Source organism: Tiliqua scincoides, chromosome 9, assembly GCF_035046505.1.
Source record: "Tiliqua scincoides isolate rTilSci1 chromosome 9, rTilSci1.hap2, whole genome shotgun sequence".
Taxonomy (NCBI): Eukaryota; Metazoa; Chordata; class Lepidosauria; order Squamata; family Scincidae; genus Tiliqua; species Tiliqua scincoides.
The window spans coordinates 10,139,321-10,165,832 of NC_089829.1; the positions used below are offsets into that span (position 1 = coordinate 10,139,321).

The following is a 26,512-nucleotide window of genomic DNA, read 5'->3' on the forward strand; positions in this document are numbered from 1 at the left end:
ATGAGTTTGACACCTAAGCCATATCCAGTGTTAGTGATGGGGCCAAAGCTCATAGCTCACTCTGCTTAAGGCCCCTGTTTGAATTGTTTGGTGCCCAAAAGGCTGGCTACCACTGTCCTTAACTCCCAAGGCAAGGGGAAGGGTGTTCAGCCTCCACCAGCCCCACTGTACCTGTTTTGGAGAACAGACCTGCTACTCTCTCCACTTCAGGGCTGCAAAGCAAGGTGACACAGGCAACCTATTGTCAGCCTGACAAGAGAGCCTACCCCAATTCAGAGGATGCTGAAATGAAAGGCACCGAAGCCCAATGTCAATCTTTTGTGTTCTTTATTCCCACTGAAAAGTATATTGGAGTACACTGGCCCAGCAGCGTCTGCGCCCATTCAACGCTCGCCTGCTGCCATCACACTGTCATGCAGCAGTACCCAAAGGAGGCAGCTGAAGACCCTCTGCTACACAAACACACGCTCACCTGCCACTTCTTGTGGAATAAAAATAGATATACCCAAGCATACAAAATCTGTGGTTGGTTTTTCAGTCTACCCCACCACCACTAAAGCCATTTACATAAATTGATAGGCAGCTGCATGCACATTTCCTAAAATTTTAGGTACGTGTTTAAAAATGAGTTTTGTATGTCTGCGTTTCTCTTTTTTACTTGGTAAAAGAATCCACATTTCTGTCTTTGAACAGAATCAGTAACAGCCAAAATGCTCAAGGGAGGAGAAACACTCAGCACTCAGAATTCACAATTGGTTTGTCTAGAAGGGATTCCTGCACCAAGTAGGGGGTTGATGGTGGTTTCAATTTTCCATCTACTGTGAAGAGAAATAGTTGAAATTATTTTTCCCACAAAAGTCAGGTGGAAGCCCAAACCTCCTTGTGCATCTACCATTGCTATAGCAGACCAAGAAAACCCAAACACTAAAGGGAAAATCTTTGTTGGAACAAAAGAATAGATTCACAGTGGGACTGGTGGTCTTCCCCACTTCTTAGAATACATTTGACTAGCTGCTTTTAATGCTGAAAGGGCAGATGCGGCCCACCCCAAGGGACAGTTCTGGTTAAAACAATTGTCACCGTGGTCCCCACACCCAAATAAAAACATTAATCTATTTTATAGCAGCTGATCAGTCTGAAGTCTAGCAGCCCTGGGCACAATCCACCAACCAGAGTTCTTGCATGACCTCTGTTAATAGCTAAGCACATGCCATATATACAGAGGCCACCCAATACCACTGCTTGGTGGTATATCCCAAAATGCACAGAGCTGCTCACACAGTGCTTTGAAAAACTAGCACCTTTTGTCTAAGAAAGGAACCCTTCCAAAATGTGACCCCCCCCCCCCCGTCCTTCTAGGCAAAAGATGCTCAGAGGTTAATTGAGAGCTCTCAGTACAAGTCTTCACCTTTGATCTCACCGCTTGCCTTGTCCTACCTGACCTTCACATCCTCATACCTCAATCCCCAGCAGTCTCTTGGTTGTCAGGCAGTGACCAAGGGAGCTGCTTGTGTCACCACTGACAACATGGAGATTTTTTATGCCCTATCTCTGCCTGTCCCTTCTGTGGTTTGAACCAGTTCTGCTCACAGGTTGACCACTTGGTGCAGCAAAGTTGAAATATGTTCTACTGTCCCCTGGATCAAAGCTGACACTTTTCACCATTGCCCTGTTCTTTAATGCAACAACTGCTCTATAGGTACCTTCTGCACTGTGCATTTTCACAGATATGACATCCCCTCCAGGAACTCAAACTGGGGCTCTGGACAAAGCATCTCTGACTCCTTGCAAGACTACATTTCCCAGAATGCAAGCTAAATTGTTGATGCCAAGCAGTAAGAAAACAATCTCTGGCCATCTATTCTATGAAAAGAATGCAAATCTCTGGGAACGTGTGCCAGAGGTGAAGCCCCTCTTTCATTAAGGCCTGCATTTTCAACCAGACTCCACATTTTTTCCTTTTAAAAAGTTCACCTAGGGATAAGTGGTCTGCCTGGGGCTGTTTAAAAACATACTCCCCACTTGATCAGAGATAAAAGCAGGCAAGTCTCCCTCCTACTTATTAATTGGCTATATTTTTGGCATCATTACATCTTTAGAATTTAAGAGATCTTCCCATTTTTAAGGCTAAACTAAAGAAATTAAAAGTTGCTGTAAACATCGCTTCTTTCCCAGGAGTTGCACATTTTTGCTAAAATTGAGTCCAGCCACTATTATTAGTTTTTCTTTCTCTTTTTTAAAAGATGAGGTAATTTCTGTGTATTTGTTATCTTTAAAAACGTCCCTTTGCGTGTGATTGGCAAGGATTTGTGCCAATCAGGATGCTGATCCAAATTGTAGTGGGAGAGCTACCGCGGGAGGGTGTGCACACCAGATCCAGCAGCCACACTTCAGTTTGCAATTTTTTCTATTTCATCCAAATCATCTGTATCCAGTTTGTGAATCTTCTTGTCTGCGGAAAGGAAACAGAATCAGAGGATCAGGGAGGATGAGAACCGTCGCAAAAGGAAAGTTCTCTGAATCCATGGAACAGGGCACTGCAGGCTCCCCGCACCCTTACGTGTACCCAAGCCCCCATGCAGCCCCCCTGAGCAGTGTGATACTGGGGATTGCAGCCCCCGCTCAGGGGGGGAACATCCATGGAACAACCTGCACACTAACCACGATCTATCTAGCTACAGGAGTGCAGAAGCCAGTCAGTGAGCCACAGCCTAAGTTCAGAGAACTGTACAATTATGGCTGATTCTATTCACTTCCCCAAACCTTCCTTCCTCTCCAAATCCTTTACTTCAACAGCTGCAGGCGCAATGCAGTTGAATGAATGACATGTAAATAGCTTGCTTTCTGTGGTGGACACCTGGGTGCCTTTCATGTTCCCAGAAGCTTCCCCCCAGGGCTGGCCAACACAAAGACCTCTTGTTGAAGTGTGAAGCAGTTGAAGTGTGAAAGAGGTTCAAGTGTTAGGGTGTAATCTCCCAGGAAATTCCCTTGCCAGGAATTACATGTCCAGAAAATAAATGCCTACATTTCCCTTTTACCCTTCCCAGAACAATCCTTGTGATTACTTGCCTAGCAATAGATTACAGGGATTTGCAACAACTCTGCGTTGCATTTGCTGTTTATGCCTGCCTCAGTTTCCCTCCTCTTTCTTTGCCATCTCCCCTACATTCGACTACAAACTGTAGGCTCCTAGGGAAGGAGTCTGACCTCCTGTTCTTAACAAAGCATTAGGCACACCAGTATTGGCCCTCTAACCTTACTTATTTCTGAAAAGGGGAACCACCAGAATGGCACACATGGCTTTAACTCTGAGCACATCGCAGAACTAGACAAAGACAGCCTCCAAGACAGAGAGCCCAGCAACAACTCAGAGCCTGTGAGCCACTCAGGGAGGAAGTCAGAAAGGACGTACTGAAATGTTCCTGGATCCTGTTGAGGATGTTCAAGCTGTGCTTGCTGTCCACCATGTTGATGGCCAGGCCCCGCTTGCCAAAGCGCCCCGTGCGGCCGATGCGGTGAAGATACGTTTCGTTGTCTGGATTCCCGTCTTTATCCACCGGGAGGTCAAAGTTGATGACAACAGAGACCTGCTCCACGTCGATCCCTAGAGGGGGAAAGTGCTGGAGATTGAGGGGACTGCAATTCTGCTATATGCTGCAGATGCTGTAGCATCAACATTCACAGCTTAAGGAGACCCCTTTTCATCTCTCACTCCCAAGTGTTCAAAATGAATTCCCAGCCAATATGTTGTGAAAATACTGATGGAGCTGCCTGCTGCCATTTCTAACAGCTGCACACATTTTATTTTGAAATGAAAACTCTCCCTTTTCATGAAATCCCATCACGTGCTGGTAGAGGGGCTGTTGCACTTGCCCATGTAACTCATGTTTCACCTTTAGACAAACCCCTGCTTCTCAAGCCCCCCTCAATCTAGAGGGGCCAGCAACTGGCCTTATTACAAGGTGGTGGCAAAGAAGGTGAAGAATTCTATAAATGTATTTTACCGCTACTGCAACTTCTAGAGAGGCAGAAATGCATGAAGCAGCAGAAACCGTCAAAAATCTTCAAGAACTTTAACATACAAGGATAGGTCCTGCTGGATCAGGAACAGAGCCCATCTAGGTCAGCTTCCTATGTCTCACATGGGTCCACCAGACCACTCAGGGAGCACCCAGGACACCTGCAACCTGTTACCACTCCCTTGCATTTGGTAGTCAGATAGGCTTCCTCCAACACCTGGAGCTTTGGTAACGCATCCCTCGACAGCCATCAGAAAAGGACTTCTCATGGCACAGTAAACCTGGGTATGAATGTCTGCATACACCAACACACACAGTGCACAGATTGCCCTAAAAATACAGCCAGTCACTCCTCCAGAGCCGAGCCCCCGCCATTACCTCGGGCACAGACGTTGGTAGTCACCAAGACCTTCTCCTTGCCCTCGCGGAAACGTTCAATCACTGCAGCCCGTTGCTCCACCATCATCTCGCCGCTCAAGAGGGCCACTTGGTGACCTTCCTTCGAGAGCTCCCCTGCTAGCCAGCCAGCCGTCTTGCGAGTCTGCAAAGGGTCATCATAGGGAGCTCTTAAGGACTCTTGCGGATGGAAGTGAGAACCTCTATCGCAGGCATACTGTCTCGCATCGCTCATCTTGCTGTAAAGTGCTTCTTTCCTACATCCACTACTGGGGTCATTCAGGCCTCCATTCAAGCACTGTCAAACAAATTTCAATGACTCCTGGATCTTTTTTGAGGAGGGGATGGGGAAGGGAAGCAGTGCCACCCACTTATTTTTTGCAGGGGAAAAGACCTCTTTCACACACTGTCCCTAGTAAGTGGAGTACGCAACAGCCTCCAACTTTGACTCTCTTGGGGTCTCAGAAAAATAAGTTATCTTAATAATGCACTTTTCCTTCAACAGAAAGCTCCATGGAAATACAATTACAACAACAAAAACTGGAAAATCCCCCTGTGATTCAATTGAGGTCATACTGGCTCCAGTAAGTGCAACCCTCAAACATGCAGAGAAAATGGGGGAAGAGGAGAGGCTGGGAGTGTTGAAACACCTCTGAACAAATCAAGGCCTGGTTGTGGAAGAGTACATGGAGTACAAGGTGGCACAGCTCAATGGGAGGGGACCAGGGACTTTTATGTCTGCAGGACCTCAAAAGAAGGTTATCAGATAGCTCCAGTTTGTTCTCTTCTCAGGCTACAAAGACTCTCTTCCTTAATTCTCTAGCCAGTCAAAGGTTGCAGGCTTCTGAATCTCACAAAGCTCTCCACCAAGCATATACCAATTAGAGGTCAATGTTTATTTGTGGCAAGGAAAGTTTCTAGGTGCAGGTTTGCACCACATGCCTGCTTTTGGCATACTCTGGTGGGGATTTGTGCAAGACAAGAAGCTCTGTGCCAAGCAAAAAACACTTATCTAAATTACAGGTTGAGACTAATTATTTGCGTGGGTTCCAAGCACTCACCGTGGATGGCGAAAAACGCACTATAGCAAATCAATTTAAAAAACAAAGTTTCTTTGCTCCAGTGATTTAAAAACAGCCTTGATGACCTTTATGATGTAGGATAAGAGTAATTAAGAAGACAATCCATCAATCAGTTCTCCTCCAAGAGCTTACAAAGAGCTGAGAGCTTACACTCAGCCCCTCCCTTCACCAATGAAAAGTGATCACCTTTCTTTCATGTGCTTAGGGGGAAGGGAGGGGTGCACCGGAGAGAGAAGGACTGATGGATTGTCAACTAGCTGCCCTCTCTCTCTCTCATTAAGGAGGCTGTTGTTAAAGGACTGTTCAGTTTTTTAACTTGATTTTAAAGGGGTGCATTTTTCCCCTTCTCCAGGGATCAGTACATTCCTTCTCATCTGCAGGGGCCATTCATGTTGAGTCAAATCCGTGTATAAAAAATCAGAGTATAAATAGGCTGGACTTGTACGCTACACCAGACAGATTTTCTGCTGCCTCCTTTTTCATTATGACTCTGCAAGTTATGAAAACTGTTGGTTGCACTCAAACACTTGTTTGCCATGTTAAGGGTTTAGAAAGAAGTGAAAGGAGAGATTTTCAGGAAGCCAAATTCTGAGACAAGCAACCACATTTGAATCTCCATTTTTACTCCAGACACGGGTTTTCTTCTTTCCAACCACTCACGTGACAGAAGATCATCGCCTGCGCGATCGTGATGGCGCCGTAGATATTACAAAGTGCTTGGAACTTCTCCTCACGGCTGTTGCACAGGACGTAGTATTGCTTAATGGTGTCCAGAGTCTCCTCCTCGCGTTTCAGCTTGATGATGTTGGGGTCGGGAACAACCTTCTGAGCAAACTTCCACACAGAGTCTTCAAAGGTGGCTGAAAAGAGCAGCATTTGGCAATCCCTGGGAAGCATCCTGGGAGATCAGGGAGAAAAGAGCCATGTCTGTATTCTCAGCTGGATTTGCATTCAGTACATAGGAACAGCCCTGCTGGATCAGGCTCAAAGTCTACTCAGCCGAGGGGCTTTCTGTATGCAAAGCAGGGGGCTCTAGCGCCAAGCTTTCCAAACCCCATTCCCCATCTTGTACCCCACTTTTTGATTACAAAGTTCTTGAAATGGCTACAAACATCTATGACACGGGTCCCAAATTCTTCAAGGCCAATACAGTGTGATTTCTGCTGCAATCTGTGATGTGCAGATTACAGACAGTGTGGTGTAGTGATCAGAGCACTAGATTCAGACTAGGATGCTTTGAATTTAAATCACCACTTGGGCTAGCCACCCTCCTTCCCTTGAGAGGTGTTGAGAGGATAAAACAGAAGAGGGACCATATGTGCCCCTCTGAGTGGGAGACAAATGCAAGACAGTAAGTTGGTCCAAGAGCAACTGCACCACAAAACCTGACATCAGCACAAACAGTAATAGAGGCCCCCTGTCTCACCTCTGGATACGGATGCTCTGGTCCTGATGCCCTTGGGTGGCAATCATGACGTCAGCCTCATCCAAGACAAAGACTTTGATTTTCTTGGGATCAATGAACTTCAGCTTGGAGCACCAGTCTAAGACAGTGCCTGGGGTGCCAATGACAATCTGTTCCGCAATCTTCTGTCCGCGCTCCACTGGGAAGAGATGGGATCAAGACCTGCCCTGAGCAGGAGAACACCAGAGCTTTCTCTTTCCTCCAGAGAAGATATGGACAAAAACGTTTCCTGTGCAAGCCCCACTGGAGTAGGTTGTGCCACTCCTGTTTGAGCCGTTTTGGCCTTTGCCCACCAGCGGCCACTGAACCAAAGATTCAGGTCTGGCTCAGATCTACAGGATGCTTCAATCTTGCCATGAGAAAATGCACATTAAGTAGCTAAGCCAACAGGTTGCCCATCATATCACAGGCTTAAGAGGCCAGTTCAAGCTCATGAACCTGGCAAGGTTAGGCTTGAGTAAAACTAAGGGCTATATCCAGATTATTTTATTCTTTTAAGAGACTGATCCCCTGCCTTTTGACCCACATAAATCTAGAAGGTGACTTATGGTACCTCACAAGCTCCAAACCCAACACACAGCCACCAACAGAAACCAGTCATTGGCACTGACACTGCAGTGGCCAGTTTGCTTAAAAGCTTTTGGAGGGAGAGGCCATGTTGGTTGCAGCAGCTAAACCAACAATGAGTCTCATGGCACCTACTGGTGAGGTTTTACAGGGCTACAAGACTGTCATTTAGACTCAGTTTAAAGGTTTTTCAGAATCAGTTAAGCCCTCTGAAAGAAAAGCCTGTTGACTTAGCACTGAAAAGCCAGAGAAGGACAATGTAACCCAGCTTCCCTCGAGAGGGAATTCCTCAGTTCCAGGATCAAGGAGGTCCCACTGCATCCCAGACAGTGTAGGTAAGTTATCGAAGCAGGGTCAGTAGATGGTGGGCCTAAAGGCAAGTTCTGACTGACCTTGCTTCATTGAGAAACAGCTACATCACCCTTCACAATGCATTCTCCAATTCCTGCAGAGGAGTCACCGGATGCGTGACAACCTGCTTTGCACAGCTGCACCTTTGTGGCGCATTTACACCCAACCCCCTCTTATTTTCCCAGCACCCATCAGTCTCCCAGATTTCCATCTACTCCGGCTTGCTTCCAATCTCTTCCCACCCACCCCCAGACTCCCAACACGAAAGGTCCATGCTCACGTTTGTTGCCTCGAACCGCATAGGCCAGCTTCAGTTCTGGGTAAAACTTGCCCATCTGCTCAATCACCTTCCCCGTCTGAAGGGCCAGCTCGTATGTGGGGGAGAGGCAGAGACACTGGAAGAGAAAGGAGGCGGGTCTGGAATGCTAGTCTGTGGAAGGCTCACCAAAAACACTTCTTAATTTGTTAGGTGTCGTCATTGTCCCATCACCCCTAAGTGCTGTCCATCTATGCCTGGCTTGATTTGCTGCCAGATCAGTGAATAACCGACATTTATTCCTAGCATCCCTGATAAGAAATCTTTCCCAGCCCTATCTAGGCTTTTTTGGGACTCTGCACACCACGCAAAGGCTTTACCACAGCTACAGACCCACCCAAGTTGGGAAACATTTCTGATAATGGTTCTTTTATAAGTTTCCACTGCATCTGCATGCGTGGTTGAAGAGGAAAAATTCCAGTTTAAAAACAAATTTAAATCAGCAGATGCGGAAAACCCAAACCCACACGAACTCTGGGGCCACCCAAAAAGTGTACCCCAAGGACCAATGGGTTCCCAGCACTGTTCTCACTGAGCTGCACAGCTCCAAGCTGAGCTCCATGCATGACATGGACCCCGACAGCGAATATCGGCACCCAGTTTTAAGAACTGCCATTACAAGAGAAACTAGTGGGGAAATCACAGGATGCATCTTCTCTGGAAACTTTTAAAATGCTGCTTAAGAGCGCAGAAGCCCATTCTTGGGAGACCCATTGACTGCGCATCAGACATAGCGCATTCTCTGGGATATTTAAACAGTTCAGGTGGCCTCCTCTAGATGGTGCTGGACCACAAAAAAAAAAAAAAAGCAGAGCATTTACTCTATTTTGATGCAGGCATCTAGGCTGGGGGCGGGGGGGGGAGTTGCATGTTATGGAAGGCTACAAATGGCTCAAGAGGTTGTTAAACAGCCCAGATGGGGCACAGCAGTCCCATTAACCTCTGCAGAATTTGCATAATCATGTCTTTACAGTACACAGCGCACCCATCAAGCTTTCAGACTCCCAACATATAATCCCATAGAGTCTCTGGGCAAAGAGGCTCTGGCTCAAGTCCCACAGTCTTCTGCAAGCAGGAGGTCCCAGTGCCTAGCAGCATCTGCAGGAAGGGCTGGAAAAGGCATACAGGGACACTCCCATTTGAAACCCTGCAGAGCCCCTGCTACTCAGTGTAGAGAATACCTGGCCAGAGAGACTGAAGTCTGACTCTGGGTCAGGCAGCAGCTTCCTATGAAAGACCCTACCACCATAGCCTTTGTGAATGCCCTGCCCCCCCTCCATGAATCTGGATCCAGTCCAGGTCTCTTCCCTACCCAAACCCCTATCACTACATCTCCACTGGATCCTGGAATGCATGGACCAGAAGTAGGATGCAGAGGACTATGCGGATGAAGGGGCAGGGATATGCAAATATAGCCAGAGGTGGGTCACTGGTTGAAACCCTAAGTGAGTCAGTGAGAAGAAAGAAGTGCACCTTGGGGGTACAGGCACAGCTCAGTGGCAGAGTGCATACTTAAGGTTCCTGATTCAGGCCCCAGTTAAAGGATCCCTGGAGGCAAGTGATGGGGAAGGTCAAGGGATTCCAAGGAGACACTGCCAGTCAGAAGACAATACAATTGGGATGAACCAGTGGGTCTGATTGCACATTTGTTCACGCCCCCCCCCAATCTGATGGGTCTTTAACTTACGTTCAACCCAACTAAGTTCATTGTCAAACAGAAAGACCACCTTTGAAGCACTGTCTTTCATCTCCTGTTCACTGTACGCATCAGAACCAAAGGGGCCTTGGCAAACTGAACAGCCAACTATCACTCTCAAGAACCATTGAGCAAGGAACAAAAACCAGAAAGGTGAGGTTTACCAATGCTAACAGCTGAGCAATACAAGGCATGTCCCTTATGCATGAGTTTGTGCTCCAAGGCCTGTTACCTGCGGGTATCTGTTCTCAGGTTCCACCCGGCTCAGCATGGCCAAGACGAAAGCCGCCGTCTTACCAGTTCCAGACTGAGACTGCGCAATCAGGTTCTGGGGGCTGACACCAAGAGAGGAGAAGAAATTAAACAGCACAGTAGCAAGGGACATTGCTGCCAAGCCCTTTTAATTAATTTAATTACAGCCCTTTTAATTCAAATCCCATTATTATGGGAGGGAGACAGAAGGGATACAAAGATGCGAAGAATTCACACACATTCCAATATGGATAATGGGGGCCCTTGTGCTACTTCCAAAGTGGTGTAGCCTGGATTACTGGGGGCCTGGATTATTGGGGTTCTCATCCATGAATCTTCAGTTACCTGGCCACAGTAACATCACAAGCGAGGCAGATTAACTGAACTTCCAGATTCAGGATCCAAAAGGAATCTTCCCACAGGTGAGAAGGAGCAGGACTTTTCCTGTGGGCAAGCAGGTGTGGCCCACTGCATAATCCACCACAGGTTGTACATGTAGTGGAGCCTGGTGTGGGTCACACGAATGCCTGGGTCCCGCAGAATTTCACAGAGCATAAGCCCCCCCCCCGGCTCAGCCCACCAATTGCAGCAGCAACGAATACATACGGCTCCGCCAGCATCATCGGCAGTGCAGTCTCTTGGATCTTGGATGGCCTGTTGAACCCCATCGCATAGACACCCTGGAGAAGTTGTGGCTTCCTAGGAGAAAGAGAGAATGTACAAGAGGTGCTGAGTGAGGGTGCAAAGAAAGAGAACAGCCATTGATATTGTGGGTGCTAAGGTGGGTGAGCCCAGACACTGCCACCGATGGAGCGTCAACTGCTGCCTTCCATCACTCAAGTGAGCTTGCTGGGGCTCAGCTACGTGTGTGTGCTTGCCTTGCAGCACAGGTCCTTTCACCTTCAACAGCACCACCAGAGCAACGGCCAAGTGAGTTGCTTCTGCATCACCAGGTTTTCTCCGGAAGCCCTTCCGCACATGGGACGAGCGAAAGAAGCAGACAATTGAGCAACTCTCTTGGTCGCAAAAGTTGCACTGCCACCCTCTAAAAGCAGGCACTGGGGCTCAGTTGGGTGGGCCTTTTAATGGTCTTGGAGCCACACCCAGCCTGGTCTGCCCCAATGCCGGCCCCAGGTTCAGAAACTGTCACTTATACATCCCTTTTACTCTTTGTACCATCACCCCCCAGAACCAGCTTCATAAAGTACTGAGGCAGACCTCTAAATAAAAAGATGGGTCGGCCACAATCGCATCTGGTTTGGCCCTCTGAAAAGTTAAGTTGGGAAACTGACAGGGGCTCAGCTCTCGCAAAGCAGTTGCCAAGGAAACAACTTGCAGGGAGAGAATGGGAGACTTGACTCCTCCAAACACTGCTATCATTTGCTTAGGTTCCGTGTCTTCACCCGAGGGCTCCAGATCTCCCGGAACAGAGGAAAGCACATCATCTCAAACAAGTTTTGTAGTGACAAAGTCACAGATGAAAACGAAGCCGCTCCATTCTGCGGCAAGGAGGCAGCCTCCTCCAGAATAGCCAGTATGAACTGGGTAATGAAGGCAATTAAAGAGGGAGCTCCACAGGGAAAGAGAAGCAGTCACCCCTTCAGTTGCCAACAGAGCATTCAGCAACGTGGATGAACAGAGAATCCAGGATGCAGATAATGGGAAAATGTATGCCAGGTCTATCCAAAGTGTGGGGCCTTGACAGCTGCCTCCAGCCCCCCAAGTTCAAAATCAGAGAAGTTGTCAGTAAACGTGCATGGTGTTCGATCACGATAGGAACTCAGGAGTAGGTCTTTAGAAAGATGGACAGGAGGAGGAGGTGGAGAGGTTGGACGGAGTGAAGTGACTGTATTTACTTCAACTACATCGCCCAGTCCCTAAATCCCTTCACTGGTTCTCTGTTCACTCTCAGATCTCGCAAAAGCGTCTTGTTCTTGCCTTCAAAATCCCTCCTGTCCCCCCCCCCACCTCTTAGCTCTCATCTGCTGCACAATAGCTCATGGCCTTTGCTCTTCCAGGTCCACCACCCTCAACTACCAAAAAACCTTCTGCTCCACCCAAATAACTCTGCAACTAATACCAGGTATATGTAATTGAATCCATTACGTATTTTCCTTGTTTACCATGTCTCTCTATTTCTTCTCTTGTGTCTCTCTAGAACAGTTGAGTCAGAATCCTAATGGAGCTGTGAAGCCTCAATTGTGGGGTTGCAGCATCTTATGGAAATGCAGAAAGTTGATGACCTTAGAGAACCACCATGTAAGGGGGAGGCATCTGGTGTACCCTTCACATACCTAAGGTCCCAGTCCTGCTCAGGACCTTAGCAACTGTGCTAAAATAGCTTTCACTAGTGCCAAGCTTCATGTTGACTTCTTCTGTTCTCTAATAAGAATATCCGGTTATAGTGAACAGTGCTAGGAGGGCATAACAGGGGCGGGTAGCAGGTTATGACCAGGGGGGGTGGGTGGATAGGGTCCTGGGAGGAAGACAGGATCGACAGTGAGGTCCCCAGTCTCATGCTTTATTTCTATATTGGGGTCGTGGCACCAAAATGTTGAAGGTCACTGATATAGAATTTAAGTTCCTCAGGGCAGGGACTTCATTCTATATAAAGTGCCATGTACAATCATGGCACAAAAATACTGTAAGTACGGAAGACAGAGCTTGCCTTTGAACCCATAAGTGGGAAAGGAAACAGACCCACAGTGACAGGAGCAAGGGAGGAGGAATATCCATCAGCGTGGAGGAGGACACTGCCCACCTTTGGTTAGCCCTTTCATGTTCTCGGCAGCTTCAGTCAACAATGCCCATGGGCTCCCATGCTTTTCTTTAAACCCATGAGGACTAGGAACTCAGTAAGGCAGTTAGCACAGTTTGTACTTGCAACAAGCACACATACCCCTCACATTCATGCACAACAGGAAAATCAGCAGGTAGCACAAGTCGTGGCAATCCAGCATTAGGGTTTGCCATGTATTTGTGCTGAGGACGAGGAGAAAGAAGCTGCTCCAGTTTTGCCTGGTACCTTTAATGCTCTCTTGTTCAGGACTTCTTTACAGGTCCCCTGGAACTCATCTGCTTCTCTGAAAAGCTTCCTCTGCTTCTTTGAGATGCACAGAGGCTGCATCTCCTTACATAAGATGCTCTCCATCTCCCTCTCGGTATGCAGCGGAGGAAGCAATAAGCTATAGATGCTTGCTTTTGTCTGCCCCGTGCTGCCAGCCAGGCTCCACTTGCCACTGCTGTAGCATCTAGTGGTAGGTGAAAGAGCCTGAAAGGAAGGGCGGGACAGGGGCACCAAAAAAAGGCAGGAAAGAAACCTGGGAAAGGCACACATCTGAAAGCAACCTCCCCACCAGCACATGGAAGCAGTGCAGTCTAGCACACTACCACCCTGGTCCATGCCAGCTGGGGCATTCTGGCACCAGGAAGCCTACTGAAAACCAGGAAAACTCTGTGCAGGGCAACAGTCTGAACATCCTCCCTTGCTGCCCCTCCTGCTTGGGGCTGCCTCCTGGAACACCAGCAGGACGCCTCCTCCCTGGCTTCCTTTCAACCCCCACCTTTTCTGCAAAGGCTTTGGCACCTGTCCTCATTCTCATTCCCTACAGTGACTTGTTTCAATCCAGGATGCTCAAACAATGGCATCAGCTTCCCCCGTCTGCCCCACCTCCACCCCCTTTCCCTCTCTGTTTCCATCATTCACACTGATAGTGCTACATAAACAATGGAAGAGAGGAAGGCTCCCCTTGAAGAGTCTACTGAGAAAAATGGAAGGGAGTTGAGTGGGCCATGTGAAATAAAGAACCACCACCACCACAAGCCCCCTACAGGAGTAGCAAAGAAATGCACTTACAGCCGCAGCTCTTCAAAAGACTTCACCGAGTACAGGGGGGACGTTGGGTCCCTCTGCAGCACCTCCACTTGGTTTGTGTTGTCCACTAAATTGCTGCGGATCAGCTTGTTCAACAGCGACTGGGCGGCTCGGTCCTCTGAGGGGGAGCGGGTGGGGGAGGAAAGGAGCCGAGTTAAAATCTTTGCACGGTCATCCCCACAAACAACAAAATAGCACACAGGAGAGATGCACACTCAACAGTATAAGGCACTGCCTTCAGTCTGGCTTTTAAAAACTATGCCAAAACCACTGTTAGTGCAGGCTTCATTTTAATTATGAGACGACAGAGGTTCCATTCAACCCCCATTGACCTTATGAGCTGTATCGATCATGTCTAAAGAAGCCAGCTACAACTAAGTCCCACTGAAAGCAGGCCAACACATCCCTGGAACTTACTATTGATACAGCACCATCTGTGCACAATGTGCTTTACAAAGAGAGGACACACAAGTCTCTGCCCTTATGATCTAGGTATGCTGCCTTTCTTCAGGGGCAACAATCAATCACTGGGATTTGACGTCAGCGAGAATTAAAGCCCAATCCTATCACAAAGTTACCACAACAGAACTTACGTTCCACTGTAGTAAACAGCACAGCTGTAAATGGCACAGTGCTGCTGGGCACCAGGGAGCCACCAGAGGAAAACACCAGGAGCAACCAGCGCACGCCAATGGCCCGCCCAGACTGCACTAGAGCAGGTAAGGAGATGGAGGGGTGAACTGTGGGTGCGGAGGGGGAGATTTGGGATGGGGAGCAGACTTGAGGGGTGGATCTCAACACACCAGATCCCATCCTCGATTTGCCAAACCACCCGGTTCTTCTTGGACCCCACAGCTGATTAGGTTAGAGCCTAACAGGAGGCAATTTTTAAAAAAACTACTTTTCTGTGGGATCATCCCCACAACATGTAGTATGCATTCCGTTGGCACGACTGCAGGCTATGGGAGTGGTGGGCTGAAGTCATGACTGGGACAGATTTGGGATCCCAGTCTGTGTTTGTAAGCAGGGACAATGTGGCATGTCACAAAATGCAGGGATAGGTCTGCCTACTGCTAGTTCATGTCCCAAGGCCCTGCTCTGCTCTCCCCTGACTTCTGCAAGAGACACAGATGTGGGATTTTTCAGGGTGGATGGAACTCCTTCTCCAGTGTATGCTGCCTGGCCCCCTAGTTGTCAGCTTCCTAAAGTCAAACACACACATTTTATTCTGTTGGATGCTCAATGAAGACCAACAACTGTTTCCCCTGCTGGCTGTCTTGCTCCAGCCCTGTTTTGCTTTGTAGATTATGAACCATCATCTTTATTCTCTCTCTCTCTCAAAATGCCAGTTGCCTTTGCAGGACGGGACTGTAACTCTCTGATATAGCCCCTGCTTCAAAGACAGACAGTCCTTGGATCAACCCCTGGTAGCATCTGCAGGTATGGCATCTAATTTTTTTTGTCCCAGTGTTTGAGGATAGAACCAGCAGATGGAGGAGCCGCTGGCACCGAAGACAGAGCACTGGGTTGAGGTTACTTTGCCTCCGGACATAACAGACCTGGGCACTGAGCCGCCCAGACCTGCCAAGAAAAGGAGGCTGTGGCTTTTCCTAGTGCAGTGTTTCCCAAGGTTTCTCCTCTGTCATACCACTTCACATGGTTCACCTATTCAAAGCACCACCAGAAGTAACTGGGGATGATGTCACCAGGGATTGGGAGGCAACAAGCACTGGTGAGAAGCTCAGGGCACACAGGAGGGCTTTTTCAAGAGCAGAAGTTTGCTTTGGAGTTCTGCCCACCAAGGAGAGCCTCTCACTGCTGTTTGTTGTGTGGCGCTTCTGGTCTCACTGCCAGGCAGCGGGGATTCAGGGGTCCAACGAGTACCACCAGGCACCACCTCAAGTACCACGGGAGGTACCCGCACCACTGGTTGAAAATCACTGTTCTAGTGTATGGGAATGTTTTGCTTCTATTTGGATGGCAGCGAGTCAGGCTGGAAGGGCCAGGCTTTATCCAGGAACCTCTTTTTTTCCCTGCTGCTCAGCACAGAGTTCAAGAATTCCCCTGCTGACAAAAACTGACGTTTGTTGAGGCCAGCAATCTGATGAGGCTGCAAGCTCCCATGAATCTGGATAAATTACCACAATGCTAGCACGACGCAGCAAGTCACTGCCACATTTTGAAGCAGTAGGCTACCCATCACGCATTGGGGCAGACACAGACCCAGTTGTGCGTTCCAAACTGCCACAAAATGTGGCAATGGCCACCTTCTTAGATGACTTTTGAAAAATTCATGGAGAAAGAGAAGCCTATTCAACTGTTAGCTATGAGAACTTCATGGAGCCTCCATGTCCAGAGGTAGTATACCTCTAAATGCCAGCTGTCAGGTGGTCACATTAGGGGAAGGTTTTTTTTCCCTCTCTCACAACACGGGGGGGGGGGAGGAGGATAATCCAGTTTAAAACCAGTTTTATCAAATTGGTTGGTGGGAAGCGAAGGATGGACAAAAAGCAGAGATTCCACAGAGCACACCAGTAGCCTGTGGAACCAGTAGCCTGTGCCACATAATGCAGCAACGGCCACTAGCTTGGATGGCTTTAAGAGGCAAATTCATGGTCCACTGATGACTACTGATCATGATGAATATGAGCTACCATTGAATGCCAACTGTAGGGGTGCAATGACATGCAACATGTCTGCCTTTCCTCTTCTGCTTGTGGATGTCTCATTGTGGTAGCTGGTGGGTCACCAAAGGAAGCTGGACTGGATGGGCCCCCTTGTTCTGATCCAGTGGCAGCCCAGCACTCATGTCCCTCTGTGCACAACTGCCTTCCTGAAGGCGGCCACAAAGCCCCCACTTGGCACAAAAACTTTCATCTTCAAAGTTCTTTTTTCAGACAACTTGTTTCCCTTCTGCTTCATTTCACTGATTGTTTTAAAATTGTGTTAAATTGCTGAACTGTTTTAAAACTTTCATTGTATGTTGCCTGAGGGTGCAGTGAGTAGAAAAGCAATTTAGAAATATTACACCAGCGAGTGCCCAATCACATGGAAATTTTTTTAAACCCCGCCCCCAAAAGCATTTCATAGAAAAATGCTCCCAGTTGCACAAGTTGCCAGTTCAAGACATCAGGAACGGAGGCTGCTTAGAAGCACTGAGGTTCTGTGGAATTGCATATCCTAAAAATGGAATGGGAGAGGGTTGATTTTGCTTGTTTGTTTTAAGACAAAGCCGCAGTAGGGGGAGCACTTTCAGAGATCCAAATTGAACCCAGGAACTTATCTACTATAGCGAGGCCCAGAGTTGAAGAATACAATATTTATGGGCTTCTCTGAGCACGTATAGGCTGACTTCCCTCAACACATGACATTTAGGGACCTGAGTTTTCAAGGACAGTAGTGTGGTTTTGGCCAGGGCAGAGCTGTGGCACCTTTTCAGCAAGTAAACCCATTTTGTTTTTTGTTTTCCACCCCATGTCAACCTAGGCTACAGTTCCTTCAGAGAAAACACACATAACCTGTCTGTGCAACATCTCACCAGTGGAACACTGTCCTATACAGAACATCAGACCATTGGTGGATCCAGCCCAGGGCAATCCCGGGCTCCAAACAGCAATGGCTGTCCTTGAACTTATGAATTGAACCTGGGGTTGGTTACACACAAGGACACATTCCAGTAACCATTGCTTCTTCACCAGGGGAGCATGCGACACTCACCTTTTTCCTCCTCTTCAGTCTTCTCTGCATTCTCATCTGCCTTGACTACGGCACCTAAGTGTGAATAGACAATAATGCAGCTTAGTTCAGTCTTCCTTAACTATACCCTGTGCATGCAACTCCCAAGCATCTATCTAAACTTCCACTAAAATTGACTGGTGAAAAATCAGAGCGGATAAAAGATAATACTGTCTGTGGAATCTTAATCTGTGGCACTCCTTATCACAAGATATAACAAGAACTAATCCTGTTGAAAAGCAGTATACAAATATTCTTATTAATCATCATCAACATCATGTGAGCGCACCTGGCCTAGATGCTTTCAAAAAGGGACTCGACAGATAGATGGAAGAAAGTTCATCACAGGCGACAAATCATGATATTGTATGCAACCTCTGGGTTTTAAGGGCAGCCTATGTCTGAATGACAGATGCCAGGGAGTGGAACAAGATACAGGTGTTGCCTGGAGTTCTCCCTCAAGCATCTAGTGGGCCACTGTGAGATACAGGAAGCTGAACTAGATGGGCCCTGGGCCTGATGCAGCAGGGCTCTTCTTGTGGACTTATCAGACTCCTAGTCCAGATCTTATACAAATGAAGCTAAATATCTTACCTCTAAAACAGGGCACAATGTTAACACTATCTTCTGTAGTGGACAGCTCCGGAGAAAATGAGACAGGGAAAGAAGGGGCAGTCCCAGGAGCCTGGGTCAACCCACTAATTGTGGTTACACTCACTGGAACAAATCCAAGTCAGTTCCCTGCCCTCCTTGGATGTGCTGCCAGGGATTGAGCCAAACAAGGTGGAGGTGCTAAGACTGTGCCGTGTCCCCTCCACACCAGACTCACCATTGGAGGCTGGCTTGGACTTCTCATCTTTCAGATGCAAGTTGCCCAACTAGAAGAAGGCAGAGCAAAAAATAGTCACACAAACTACATTATACAAGGTACACAAAGATAAAGAGCACAGAATTGGTGAGTGTTTTGTTTAGGACAGTGGTTCTCAAACTTCCTGTGAGATTTACTCCTATGGTAAGTCTTTGCAGGGGGGGGGCAGCGAAGCGATACCCAGGATCGTGCCCTTGTGGGGGAAGGGGGCTATTTTTAAACTAAACATATGGGCACTCAGGGTCCAGGGGCTATGGGGAGCCCCGCAGAGCACTTGCAGGTCTCTCCGTAGCTTCTAAATAGTGAAAATTGCAAGTGCGACAAAACCTGAAAGTCCACTTCCGGTTTAATCGTGCTTGCAGCTTTCACTATTTAGAAGGCATGGGTAGACCTGCAAGCACACACACATGTATATGTAGAATGACACAGTGGTACAAATGAAATGCCCATCCGTAGAATGAGAGATTCAGCAACACTGGTGGAACAGAACATGTGCAGAAATTGCTCCTCCTTCACTCAGATCTACCACCAGAAAAATTGTGATACCACATAATAGTTGAGCACTCATTTATGTACAGCTCTTTGTACAATGAGCACCACCCTGCTGGATCAAGCCAAAGTTCTGCTCTTCAAAAAAGCCAACTGCCTCTGACCACTGCCAGAGGTCAGACCGGTGACGGTCAACCCATTTGGCCCTTGCATCTGTTCAGTTATGCTGTCTATGAACATAGAGGCTTCGCTTCCCTTTCAAGGCTAAGAGCTGGGGATAACCTCTCCTCTTCTTCTCATCTGTCCACTCCTTTCCCAAAATCATCTGTCCCAAAGGACATCACCACATCTTGCTACATACATATGTGTTGGAGACCATATTTTTAAACGCTTAGTGCCAGAATTTCGGATCACCTACTTAATATGGATTTGTGTGGCCCTTTATGAACATTCAAAGTGCTTCACTGGTATCTTGTTGTAACCCTTACAACCACCCTGAGGGAAAAGCAGATACTATTCCCATGTTGCAGATGGGAAGACTTAGAGGGAGCGGATGGCCTAAGGCCAGCCAGTAAGAATTCCTGGCAGAGTTGAGGTTCAGACTGGGGAAATCCCGGTTGGCAGCTTGGTTTCTTCACCACTCCAGCCAGTAACAAATTTGGAAGTAGTTTCAGGACCGATAAAAGCAAGGTTTTTCCCACTGTGTGTAGCAAGATGTGGTGATGTCCTTTATTGCTCAGATTTTTTTCCTGGACTACAAAACCCCAGGCAGTTTAGCCTAATTCGCCATTCAACTATCCTGCCCTCCTTCATCACCACCACATACACTCCACATTGGCCAGTCATGTTTGTCCCTAGTGATGTCATGTCAGTGCACCGAGATCAGACACACAGCTCCCTCCCCAATTTCAGAAAAAACTTTGTTGTGATGCACTGCAATTAAACCTAAACGGGTGGATTTGTTTTTCAGCCGGTTCTCTCCCTGCCTTTTCTGCTGCTTTTAGAAATCCACAAACAGGTTGCTTCCCTGTTGCATGGTTCAAAAGCTCCAATATGAGCCAACAAAGCTTTTGCTAATCTTCACTCATCTCCAGCTCTGCTATCGTTACAGCTCCCACATTCCTCTTTTACTTCTGTTCTCTGACTTCCAAGGGACCTGTGTGCTGCAATAAGCACTAGAGAAAGAAGATAGCAACTGCTGGATGTCATTTTCTGAAGAGAAGCAACAGCTATTTTGTTCTTGGGTTGTCCCAGAAGTCTGGGGCGTAGCCAGATATCTGCCTAGGGAAATGAATCAACGAATCCTAGTGAATCATCTTGTCACTAACTGGAGGCTTTGAGGGCGAGGTGTCCACCTGCTCTCCCCTTCCCCCCTTTTCCCTTCACTTAGCATCCAGCCTGAGGAAATTCTGGAGAACCCAAAGCTTGCCCAAATTTTGAGCATTATGGCTGGGTTCTAACAAATGCATTAGAGGAACGAGGCTTTTGGATTTTTTTTTTTTAAACTGACAATGTCTCCAAGCCTACACTCTTCATGCTACTGACAATGACTCAGTTTAGATACAATGCGAAGTCACAGCTTGGCACTATATAAATGAGTCTCAGACTTGCAACACTGCAATTCTCTCTCCCCCTCCAGTTTGGGAGCAAACCACAGGTTGCCATTACACCTGAGTTAGCCGACAACACGCTGCGCTCCCCCTCTAAACTAGGCTTGCAAACCAGCTTGCTGAACTGGGACAGGACAGTGGGAGCTTGTACCCAGAGCTGCACTGGGTCTCAGGGGTATGCGAGCACCTCTGATGCTCTGTAGGACCATGCAGATAAGAGCTCACCCCTTCCACAAGAGTGGGTAGGTTTGGTGGCAACCACAAATTTTGGTTGGCTACCAAGGCAGTCTCCTGGTAGGCTCTCTCAGCACCTCCCAATTTTTTTCTGTACTGCAGAACATTTCTAGCAAATCATAGCTCTAATCTGCACTAGTCAGACGTCACTAGCAGTCCCATGTCCAGTTTCCGCCACCACATTTGAAGGACACTGATAAGCTGGAGCAGGGTCAGAGGAAAAAAAGATAGTGAGTGGTCTGGAAAAAAAAGAACCTGGTCTGTTCAGTCCAAAGAAAAGGAGACTAAGGGCCTGATCCTATTCAGCATACCACTGGTGCCCCAGCCCCACTACTGGCAGTGGGTGTCATAAAAGTGCCATAAAGCACTTTCCCACTAGTGGAGAAGCCAGGGCCTCCATACTAGGAGGATGAATCCATCTGAGGAGTGCTGGGCAGGAAGGTTTTTTGGGGGAGGGGGCCGAACTGGGCAGAGGAAGGGAGGGCCAGTGGGTAGATTGGGCTTGGGAGGCTGGAGGGAGAGTGGCAGAAGCTGTTGCCAAATTCTATGCCCCCTCCCAAGCTGTGCCACCTGACACAGCCCTCCTGCACCCACTAAACAGCAGGTGCAGCTCCGAGGAGAATCATTGGCACCAGTAGAGTTCTACCTGGGGTAAGGGAACAGATGTTAGTAATTTATTTTACTAAATCTGTATGGGGGGCCATATCCATGGATCCCATACCTGCAATTTCAGGTATCTGCAGATGCACTCCCCCCCCCCGCACCCATTTACCTGGTTTAAAACCTTATCAGGTGAAGAAATCTTCCTTACGCTGAGCTGGAGGCAGCTCACATTGCCTTATACAGAGCTGGGACTTGACAGCTGCCTCTGAGCAGCCAGTGCATTTAGGAAAAACTGGTCAACAGGAAGTGCTAACTCCTTAGAGTTGACCTAACTCCTTGACCTCCTTTTAGTTTTTTTGCAAGTGCTCTGGCTGCAGAAGCACTTGCCAAAACTCAAAGGAGGTCAAAAGGAGCACTCATTTTGACCTCCTTTGAGTTTTTGCAAGTGCTTCTGCAGCTGGAGCACTTGCAAAAAATCTAAAAGGAGGTCAACAGGAAGTGAAGTTAGCACTTCCTGTTGACCTCCTTCAGTTTTTCCTAAATGCACTGGCTGCCCAGAGGCAGCTTGCAAGTGCTGTAAGCCTGTAGGCTTACAGCGCTCAGTGCAAGGAAGATTTATTCACCTGTTAAGGTTTATGGGTGCACGGGGGTCTCCATATCCTGGTTTCCAGTATCCGGGGAGGGGGGGCAGGAACACATCCCCTGTGAATACCAGAGCACATCTGTATATCACTTTTCATCCAAAAAGGATATTAAAGTGGTTTACAATACAATAACATTAAAGCAATCCAACCAATAAGAATTATTCATAAAGAAACCTAATGCTTACAGTTTTGGAGAAGGAGAAAAGGAACAGAGGCAAAGGGGAAAGAACAGAGAAGTGCCTGCTGCCAAGTCAGACCATCATTCCATTCAGCTCAGTACTGACAACTCTGACTAGCAGTGGCTCAAGCTGGTTTCAGATGAAGAACTTTCTCTGCCCTACCTGCAAATCCTTCTGTATGCACGGTAAGACCTTCTGACCTAACCTGAGACGTTCTGTAAGCAGAGTAAGGCCTCTACCACTGAGCTATGGCCCAAACCCAACCAAAAGCTCATCACTGACCAGGAGGTGGAAGGCCAGAAGGGCCAGGACAAATGCACAGACCCTGGAAGGATACGCCAAGACAGTCCTGCTTCTCATAGAGGTCAATATGATCTCCTCAGCTGATCTTCCACAACGCAGATTCACAACATGAGCTCACAGTAAAACTTGCATGGTCTCTACAACACCCTATCTGGTTAATATTTTTAAACACATCCACTTGTGTTTTAAAACACATGCTAATATGCTGGCGCCTGCTTAGGGGCACACAGCCACAGCAGACTGTTAAAAAGTCATCAGTAGGCAAGGGAACTGCTTCCAGGAACTATCAGCCACTGTGACTGTGAGTTTGCAAGGTGGCAGAATGCAATTCCCAAAACAAAACATGAGTTTCAGTTACTGATGCTGGCTTTTGGTCGAGCAGAGGTCAGATATATTGCTGAGTTGGAACCCAGGGGGTTAAAATGCTGACTGTTTAGATAGATTTGAGAATGACCTTCAAGCCATTGGTTATATTACAACCTTTTGCAAAATGGATACTTAGGAGAAAGATTGGGGGGGGGGGAGAGAGGCTGACAGGCTAGGTAGAACTTCTTAGTGACCACACATTTTGAGCAGTGACTGACATCATAGCAGAGCAACATCAAAAAGCATGGTCTGGCTCATAAGAGCCGTCTGACTCTGCTTTCCCTTCTGACGGGGCTGCAGGGACTGGGGTGCACTCACCAGTCCCTGCAGCAGCCATCCCTGTGTGCGGGAAGCTCAGCGCAAGTGCCTGCAGGACACCCCAGGTCAGGGAAAGGGAGAGTGGAGAGATCTGCTCTGCCTCCGAAGCTGCTGTGGGGACTGGTGAGTGCACCCCAGTCCCTGCAGCCCCGTCAGAAGGGAAAGCAGAGCCATCGTGCTCCACTTTCAGACTTGCGCAGTAGAGCGCGATCAATCTGCTTTCACTTTTCCTGACCTGGGGAGCCCTGCCGAAGGTTGCGCAGGGCTCCCCGCACCCCCAGGAGGCTGCAGGAGGCTTGGGCAAGTGCACCCAAGCCCCTGCAGTCCCCCTGAGAGGCGCGATCCTGCAGATTGTGCCGCTGCCTTCCCCCTGTCTCCTGGCTGCCCCCGCCCCTTAAGGGGGCAGAGGCCAGGACCCACAGGCTGGGGCATCGCAACACCCCAGTTAGAACACCACTGAAGTAGAGAAAGAAGATGTTTGCTCCAAAGAAGCTTCATGGCTGAGTGAGGACTTGAACCTGGGTCTTCCAGGTCTAAGTTCAATACCAAAACCTCTAAATACTATCTTATACATATTCATAAACATGATCTATATATATGTACACAATCAAACTAAAATGATAGTTAAGCACAAGGTCTCAAAGACCTAATAATGAACTAAGAAACCCCTGACTGGAAATACTGGCCCTCAAACTAGGTGGATTTAAGCAAGTCACTCTCTTGCAGGCTGATCTCCCCCCCACCAGAAATATGGGATAATACTGACCCACCTTACAGGGTTGTTGGCAGAATGACAATAGCAAAATGGACCTAAAGTGCTTTGAATGTTCCAAAGTACTACAGATATTCTTACTGCTTCATTGTTAATACAGGGCCATCAGTTTTGCCATATAGAGTTCTATAGGCAAAACAGACTAAGCTACAAATCAGGATTCCACTGGTTTGAATCTCACCCAGCCATGAACTCACCAGGTGGCCTTAGGCAAGCCACTCCCTCTCAGCCTCAGCTGCAATAAGAGAATAACAGTACTTATTTTCAGGGTTGTTCCAAAGACTACATTATTATTAATAAACTCAAGACTCCACCTTTCATATGTAAAGGTAGTATGTGAAGCAATGGCACTTAAAAAGTATAAATAAAATAAGGATTCACACACATCCACAAAAGTGCTGGGAACACATGAAAAGTGTTGGTTTTTCAGCATGGCTTCTGTAAGGGTAAGTCTTGCCTCATAAACCTTTTAGAATTCTTTGAAAAGGTCAACAGGCATGTGGATGCGGGAGAACCCATGGACATTATATATCTGGACTTTCAGAAGGAGGTCCCTCACCAAAGGCTACTGAAAAAACTCCACAGTCAGGGAATTAGAGGGCAGTCCTCTCCTGGATTGAGAACTGGTTGGAGGCCAGGAAGCAGAGAGTGGGTGTCAAAGGGCAATTTTCACAATAGAGTGAGGTGAAAAGCGGTGTGCCCCAAGGATCTGTCCTGGAACCGGTGCTTTTCAACCTCTTCATAAATGACCTGGAGACAGGGGTGAGCAGTGAGGTGGCTAAGTTTGCAGAGGACACCAAACTCTTCCAAGTGGTGAAGACCAGACGTGATTGTGAGGAGCTCCAGAAGGATCTCTCCAGACTGGCAGAATGGGCAGCAAAATGGCAGATGCGTTTCAATGTCAGTAAGTGTAAAGTCATGCACATTGGGGCAAAAAATCAAAACTTCACATATAGGCTAATGGGTTCTGAGCTGTCTGTGACAGATCAGGAGACAGATCTTGGGGTGGTGGTGGGCAGGTCGATGAAAGTGTCGACCCAATGTGCGGCAGCAGTAAAGAAGGACAATTCTATGCTTGGGATCGTTAGAAAAGGTATTGAGAACAAAATGGCTAATATTATAGTGCTGTTGTACAAATCGATGGTAAGGCCACACCTGGAGTATTGTGTCCAGTTCTGGTCGCCGCATCTCAAAAAGGCCTTTGCAGCCACACTAGATGCTGTTCCAGAACCACCATTCAGAGCACGATACCATAGTCTTTCGAGACTTGCCAACATCTCAAAAATGATATAGTGGAAATGGAAAAGGTGCAAAAGAGAGCGACTAAGATGATTGCTGGGCTGGGGTACTTTCCTTATGAGGAAAGGCTACGGCATTTGGGCCTCTTCAGCCTAGAAAAGAGACGCCTGAGGGGGGACATGATTGAGACATACAAAATTATGCATGGGAAGGATAAAGTGGATAGAGAGATGCTCTTTACGCTCTCACATAACACCAGAACCAGGGGATCTCCACTAAAATTGAGTGTTGGGAGAGTTAGGCCAGACAAAAGAAAATATTTCTTTACTCAGCATGTGGTCGATCTGTGGAACTCCTTGCCGCAGGAAGTGGTGACAGCATCTGGCCTGGATGCCTTTAAAAGGGAATTGGACAGGTTTCTGGAGGGAAAATTCATTACGGGTTACAAGCCATGTGCAACCTCCTGATTTTAGAAATGGGCCATGTCAGAATGCCAATGCAAGGGAGGGCACCAGGATTAGGTCTCTTGTTGTCTGGTGTGCTCCCTGGGGCATTTGGTGGGCTGCTGTGAGATACAGGAAGCTGGACTAGATGGGCCTATGGCCTGATCCAGTGAGGCTGTTCTTATGTTCTCCTGCATGCAGAGCAGGGGAGGCTCCAAGTCACTGCCCTGAAGCACGAACACGTGCCTTATACACGTGTCCAGAGACTCACACGTGCGTGGGGGACAGCCCCGTGTCACCCTGGCTCAGGGCGAGGCCCCGCCCCCTCCTCAGGAGGCTGCCCCCCGCCCCCCAGCCGCTCACCGACTCCGCGGCCGCCTCCTGCTCGTCAACCGCCAGCGCCCAGGAGTCCGTGGCCATGCTGGAGCCGGAGAGTGCAGGCAGGAAGGAGCGGGCCGGGCGCACACCTCCAACCGCAACGGCGCCGCCAGAAAGAACTGCGCATGTGCACGAGGCGAGTCGGCAAGGATGAGGTGCAGCGTCTAAACGCGTCCCTCCCGGAACCGCGGCCCCGCCCTCGAGCGTTCCGGGGACTGAGAGTTCCGCCACTTGCTTTTTGCTGCCCCTCTAGATAAGACGCTCAGGACAGCCCTGCTAGGTCAGGCCAGGACCCCTCCAGTCCACCCCTTGT

At 48.2% G+C, this 26,512-nt stretch overlaps 1 protein-coding gene and 1 non-coding gene across 2 annotated transcripts; both read right to left on the reverse strand.

Annotated features, from left to right (window-relative positions):
• Positions 1-310: 310 nt before the first annotated feature.
• On the reverse strand, positions 311-26,302 carry LOC136659972 (ATP-dependent RNA helicase DDX19B). The gene is made up of 12 exons (XM_066636885.1): positions 26,185-26,302; positions 18,583-18,631; positions 17,736-17,789; positions 14,001-14,136; positions 10,751-10,843; positions 10,125-10,227; positions 8,161-8,275; positions 6,924-7,101; positions 6,158-6,395; positions 4,398-4,560; positions 3,413-3,604; positions 311-2,452 (listed from the first exon to the last, which is right to left on the reverse strand). Exons 1-12 carry the CDS (start codon positions 26,239-26,241, stop codon positions 2,391-2,393), a joined length of 1,440 nt encoding a protein of 479 aa, XP_066492982.1. The 5' UTR covers positions 26,242-26,302; the 3' UTR covers positions 311-2,390.
• Positions 15,476-15,616, reverse strand: LOC136660783 (small nucleolar RNA SNORA57). The gene has a single exon (XR_010794911.1). It is a non-coding gene; the product is annotated as a small nucleolar RNA SNORA57 (small nucleolar RNA).
• Positions 26,303-26,512: the final 210 nt, after the last annotated feature.

Excerpts from the sequence above, each read along its gene's own strand:
- LOC136659972 (XM_066636885.1), bottom strand. The coding sequence starts at position 26,241 with ATGGCCACGGACTCCTGGGCGCTGGCGGTTGACGAGCAGGAGGCGGCC. Across the intron at positions 7,102-8,160 it reads TGCGGTTCGAGGCAACAAAC|TGGAGCGCGGACAGAAGATT; the intron begins GTGAGCATGGAC and ends ATCTCTTCCCAG. Across the intron at positions 2,453-3,412 it reads CAGGATCCAGGAACATTTCA|ACAAGAAGATTCACAAACTG; the intron begins GTACGTCCTTTC and ends TCCTTTCCGCAG.